Source organism: Prunus dulcis, chromosome 1 (assembly GCF_902201215.1).
Source record: "Prunus dulcis chromosome 1, ALMONDv2, whole genome shotgun sequence".
NCBI classification, from domain to species: domain Eukaryota; kingdom Viridiplantae; phylum Streptophyta; class Magnoliopsida; order Rosales; family Rosaceae; genus Prunus; species Prunus dulcis.
In genome coordinates, this window is record NC_047650.1 from 9460092 (window position 1) to 9466251 (window position 6160).

Consider the following 6160-nt stretch of genomic DNA (forward strand, 5'->3'; position numbering starts at 1 on the left):
TTAGACAATCTTAATATCTTTTGGATTATGTTATATAGGGTATGGCAGCTATTCTGACAGAAATATCTCATATATGGATATTATGCCAATTGTCTTAGCCACCTATAGTTAGGATTTAGGAACATAATCTGGGAATGTCTTCCTTAACGAGGATGATTTCGACTCACTCATGAATACTAATTGTGTACATACTAGGATTTAGAAACATAATCCTTAACGAGGAGGATTATGCTGGTTGTGTTCATACTACTCCCTTGCTAATAATGTTTCACCATCGAACATCATTTAAGAAAATTCTTTTAATATTTAAAATGACCCCAAAAAAACAGAAAAAAGAAATTTCAATTTTTATTCATATTAAACTAGGAGTCCTCGCTTTTGGTTTTTGATCTTCATATGAATTGCTTAATCCTTTCAATCTTCAGACTCCTCACTTTGGTAGCACACCTAAGTGTTATATATATAGAGGGCTAAAGAGTTGCATATTCAAACAAGAGAAGAAAAAAAAAAACCCCCAATTAGAGCGACTAATTCTATATTCAACAATGGATTCTGAAGCTTTTGGTGCTGAAACTGGCAGCAGCAGGGTTTTGAGCCTACCCCTACTAATCACAGGGGCTCTGATACTGGTAGTTTGTTGCGAGATGTCGGTGTCATGGATGGTGATTTTAGTGTCTCCAATTTTGTGCTTTCACATATCAATATTGCGGACGAGTTCAATGTTGATATATCTTGTAGCTCGTAAGTATATGTCCTGTTTTAATTTTATAGATCAAAATTTTTAAGTCCTTTCTGTTCGTTTAAATCACTAATTGAGATTTGTTTTTCTAACATGGCGATTAATCTTGCAGGTTACGCATGGCTCCTCACTCTTTTGGAGAGACTGATAGCCCCGGCGCCAACTAAATTACGGTATGACTGGTTGAATTTGAGGCCGTCCATCGACCCTCTTACAACCCGGCTTTATGCGAGGGCCACAGAGCTTTTGGAAATGAAAAGCAGATTTGAGGATCTAGGGAACCAACTCAAGTCTACGAACCACCCTGCTTCGGCTTTTCTACTCGAATCTCATGACAAGGACCTCAAATGTCTTGACAAGGCCCTTTACAAGGAGTTGGAGTTGTGTGGGATTCTGACTTCAGAGAACATAAGAGACAGAAAAGATAAATGACTGAAAAAGCTCATCACATGGTGGCAATGCATGCATGTTATGTTTGTTCAGGACTAGGTTTTAATTGTTTGCTTAGTTGTTTGTTTGTTCATTACATGGTAGTTGTTTTTTTTCTATTCAGTAGTTATTGTATTTGTTAATTTTTGTTTTACTTTTTTATTGAGAAAGGACTTGTTAATTTGTTTTTCTTTTCGGTTGGTAATTCTCAACTTGTTTTTGACATTGGTTAACTTTCAATGACTCATGTATGTATAATAAAGCAAAACCAAATGGAATCTCTACTGGTTTCTGGGTTTGCTTAACTTTAAATGACTCATGTATGTACCAAATCTACGGGTAAACAAACTATCTATCCCAAGGAAAAAGAAAGAGAATATATATATTTTTTTAATGTTAGCTTCCAACGAGTATCAAAATCTTGATAACTAGTTAGTTAATACTTACACAAAGTCTTGTTCCAAAAACATCTGCCATTAACGAAGCATCCCTAAAAGGTGAACCTGCCAACCTCTTCATCTTCATCTTCATCTATAGCATCCTCATCTTCAGTAAACATCTCATCTTCCTCTTCTTCAACTTCTTCCTCGTCCTCATCCATCATGGCTTTGCCCCTCTCATCTTTGTCCTTCAAACCAGTGCTCAATATCACAGTCTCTCCCCCGGATTTCTCCATATCTTTCCTCAACTTCTCCATGTTCTCCTTTCTGTGTTCCTCCTCCAAACGTTCCTTCTCTGCACGTCTCTTTTCCAGATCAGCCCTACACAAGTAACAAGAAGCGGCAAAATTATGAAAACCAGATTAATTATAAACATAATCATGATCTAACATAAACATCCCCATTCAGTGGCACTGTAGTACAAAGTGAAGAAAGGTAGGTTCATTAAGTTCAGGCAATACTTATAGTTGCCCATGTACTCCTCAACACTTGCTTCAATGGCCTTAAAGAAATCCTTCATTCCAGCACCAGAAACCGCAGACACTCCAACAGACCGCAAGTTCTTATAGAATTCATCCAACACAAGGGAGAGGCTCTGAGCTAAAGTTGAACTGTATGAACTATCCGTACTCACTGCTGCTTGAAATGCCTCAAAATCCTCCATCCACTGAACAAACAGAATGTTTCAAGACAATGAATATAAAAAACCAAAGAATGCATATTACATATTTCACTTCACACTGATAATGGAGAAAATTTTGGAACCTAAGAGGGTGAGGGAGAAAGTAGAAACATCTGCTTTGGATCATCACAATCAAAATGGTTACGAAGAAGAAATCAAATATTCCAAAATAAGTTGATTCACAAATACATTCAACTACAATACTTCAATATACATGTGTATTATTTCATCAAACTACTACAATCTGGACATATACAAATTAGAAAAGGTATTCCAACTCTAGAATAAAAATGTCACATGAAATCAGGCTAATTTGCAAAGTAGAGTTCTTGGCAATGGAATCAGTTATAAAGTTCTTCACATTGATTTTTGTTCTGCTCACTGTTACTACTAGAGTTTGCCATGACAAACTGCCCCTTATAAACATTGTTTCCCCATTCTCTACAGCAGTTTTGTAATTTAATCTTGGGATGCACTCATGCATCCTATGAAGCATCAACACCTTATGCAACACCGTTGAAGATTTATTAAGTCCACAACCAAATGAATACCTATAAACCATCCAAGTTTGAGACTGATTCTACCACTGGTTCCTTTCAGTATATTTCTCGAACCATCTATAGCTAGCTTGGTGGGTAACTCCTGGTTGGTCAGCTTAACCTTACAAAACTTGGCTTTACCCTAAAAGCTTCCAGACCCACCATATTCAAGCATATTCCAGAATGCGTGTGCGTGTCTCTTAAGTACTTATGCATGTTTATATACTTTGTTCTACATGCATTCACACACATATATAAAGCATACCTCCAAAGCAAACTGATGTTGGGCCACGTCAATCTTGTTGAATGCCAACACAAGAGGCAACCTTGTCTTGTAAAGGATACTGCAAGCGTAAAGCATATTGCTCATAAAAGTGACTGGGCTAGCTGAACGAGGTGTATCTACCACGTAAGCGATCACAGTAGGAAATGTTGAAGCAAATGCTTCTGTGATGATAGCACCAGAAGCGGACCATGTGAATATCTCAATCTGACCAGGAGTATCCACAAGAACATAATCAAGTTGATCTGCTCGCTTCTCAATGACTGAGACAACCTGAAATTGGAGAATTTTGTGATAATTTCATTTTGAATAAATAAGGGAAAATAAAAAGAAGGCACAAAGCATGAGCTAAAAGAACACATTAAGAGCACAATCAAATGGATAGAACCAATACGAAGCCAACACTACTGTACATGTGCAAACAAATCAAAAGGATAGAACCATTACTAAGCCCAATAATGCAATGCATGTTGAAAACAAATTGAATGAAATTGCCACAAACAAAAGCTACATGCTATGTATACAAAACTCGTCCGAATGATTATAACAGTGACTTACGATGGTAAAAAATGGCATCATGTCTTATCCACAGGGCATTCCAAACATTATACAGTATGAAATGATTTAAGGCAAAGATTCACAGCAAAGCTTTTACCTCATCAAACTTGGTAGCAAACAAGTTGAGTGAGGTCAAAATTCCCCCGTTTGGTCCAAGATTGAACTGTTTCATCACCTCCTTGTAGCGAACAGTATCCCTTATGTCGATGTTTGCCCCGAATGGGAGAGTCATCACAGCTGGGTCAAGATTCATCACGTAGCCACGTACGTTGGACTCACATGTGTGGGAAACCAACCGATGAAGAAAGGTTGTTTTACCACTCCCTAAGAAAATCCACAAAACAGTTCGATTTCAAGCAGTCGACAATAGCATAATTCTTCACAAAACTGGAAAAGAAATGTATCAATAATACAACCCTATTGCTATAATGAACAGAACAAAATCAGATTAAACTTGATGACATTACCCGCCATGCCCACAACAATTATAATAACTGGTTTTTTCTTGAAGCTGGACCCTGCCTGCCCCGAAGATGACTCCTCAACTTGCAGTTTCTTCATTGAGTTAGTAAGTTCCTCATTTTCTTTACCCTTGTCATTCTTCAGAACAAAATCAAACACTCCAGCTTAATGAAAAACAATACAGGAAAAAAAAGGAAACAAAAGGAAACAAAAGGAAACACAAAAACAGAAACTAAAAGTAAGACTAATTTGATATTGTGCTAAAAAAATTTAGGAAAATAATTCAATACCCAATAAAAGGAAAATAAAATAAAATAAAACCCAATAAGTTGTTCAGTTTTAGGTTTTGTATTTAACATATTGAGAGCTTGAAAAGCAAAACCCTGGTGCATGGTGAGAATGAGTACCTGAACGTTAGAAGAGCCTTCAGAGTCCATGGGTATCGTTGTGTCGCCTTCTTCTTGTGGTTTGATATTCATTTTATGGAAATCAGAATCAATGTCCATTTGAGTGAAGGAGAGTTGCTGGGTCGGCGCGTCGTGGTTGGCGTTCAGAGTAGGGCTGCACCGCTTATGCTCTGCTACGAGATTATGGGGCTTATGGGAGGGAGGACTGGGAGTGTGGGCTGCGCGAAAGGGAAATGAGATGACTTTGTGTGGACTTTGATATATATGAGTTCTATATGACACTAATTCGTGAGAAGAAAATGAATATCAGAGATTGAAATTCGAGGTTTTGAAGCGAGATGATTTGGCTTATTTGGGATATTAGGGTTTAACGGACACAGAATGATCATCAAACGACGAACGTCGATGCTATACTCTTTGAATTTGGGCCTTCTATTTGGTTTTGTTGTATTTTGTGTGGGCTGAACTCTCTGCTCCTGTTTGGGTTTCAATTTTGGGCCTTTGACCATATTTGTGCTTCTTTCTTCTTCTTCTTCTTTTTTTTTTTTTTTTTTTTTTGCCAAGATACTTGTGCTTCTTTAATGAATATTTTCATGACAATACATTCAATCATAATTTGACATAAAAAATTATTCTAATTGATAGTCAGGATGATGAAACTATCTTTTATTCTAATTGACACCATTTGAAGAGAAAAAGGGAACAAACACTTAAATACGCAACCCATTTAAATTTAATGTCATTTCTGTATCAAAATGTTTCATCTTTAATTGATGAAAGATTTATCAACTATTGTTTAAACGTTATGAAGTTTCAAATTCCTTTTTATATATGTATCAACAATTGTTCGATTTCTTTCGGACGAAAATATCGAACTACATCGGTAACTAAAATTGAACCAATCTGAATGGTAATGTTTTTGTTAGTTTGGTGTGCAATTTGAAGCCTACGTCCCTAAATCGCGCCCATTTCTATTTTCGCCTCTCTTTTTTCACCTATTTTTGCAAAACCACCACCATATCTATAGATTAATCTTTTCATTTCATACTTTTCCATAAGGAAGAAAAAAATAACTTAGCAATAATCTTCCAAATTTATCTCTTCTTGTTTATTTATGTTATTCTTTAAAACCCCGAGTTAGCTTTTTTTTTTTTTTTTTTGGGATCGAAAATAAGAAAATTTCATTAACCGAAAGCATTGGTTACAATAAGGTCATTAATAATACAATTCGTTAGCCACACATGGCCTTCTTCTAACTCATAATAAGGACATGTTTGTGTAAAGCAAAACGGGCAATAGCATGAGCCACTTTGTTACACTCCCTAGGTCGAAATTGGACTTCCTTTAAAGAAAACTGCATGAGCAAGTCTCTCACATCATCCATAATGTTGTCGACAGTAGCCTAAATAGTCTTCCCTGAATTAATCATCATAACAGCCTTAGAAGAGTCAATTTCTATGAGGAGAGGAAAAAACAACACCTGCAACAACAAAAACCTCCTCTATAAATCGCTTGCAATTTTGTAGGTAGAATGGAAACCCTACGAGGGCTTTGCATGGCTAGGGCACCCATAAAAACTCCAGAATCATTTCGAACAAGTGCACCTATACTACTCAAGCTT

General features: G+C 36.6%; 1 protein-coding gene across 1 annotated transcript; it reads right to left on the bottom strand.

Annotated features, from left to right (window-relative positions):
- Nucleotides 1-1521: 1521 nt before the first annotated feature.
- Nucleotides 1522-4945, bottom strand: LOC117616429 (GPN-loop GTPase QQT2). The gene is made up of 6 exons (XM_034345751.1): nt 4540-4945; nt 4138-4270; nt 3768-3994; nt 3095-3385; nt 2070-2275; nt 1522-1929 (listed from the first exon to the last, which is right to left on the bottom strand). The coding sequence occupies exons 1-6, from the start codon at nt 4636-4638 to the stop codon at nt 1659-1661; spliced, it is 1227 nt and encodes a 408-aa protein (XP_034201642.1). The 5' UTR covers nt 4639-4945; the 3' UTR covers nt 1522-1658.
- Nucleotides 4946-6160: the final 1215 nt, after the last annotated feature.

What these genes read in the sequence shown, in the direction of transcription:
- LOC117616429 (XM_034345751.1), bottom strand. Translation starts at nt 4,638, where the DNA reads ATGGACATTGATTCTGATTTCCATAAAATGAATATCAAACCACAAGAA. An exon ending in AACATCAGTTTGCTTTGGAG is followed by an intron (nt 2,276 to 3,094) that starts GTATGCTTTATA and finishes CTGTTTGTTCAG; the next exon opens with TGGATGGAGGATTTTGAGGC. An exon ending in GAGTACATGGGCAACTATAA is followed by an intron (nt 1,930 to 2,069) that starts GTATTGCCTGAA and finishes TTACTTGTGTAG; the next exon opens with GGCTGATCTGGAAAAGAGAC.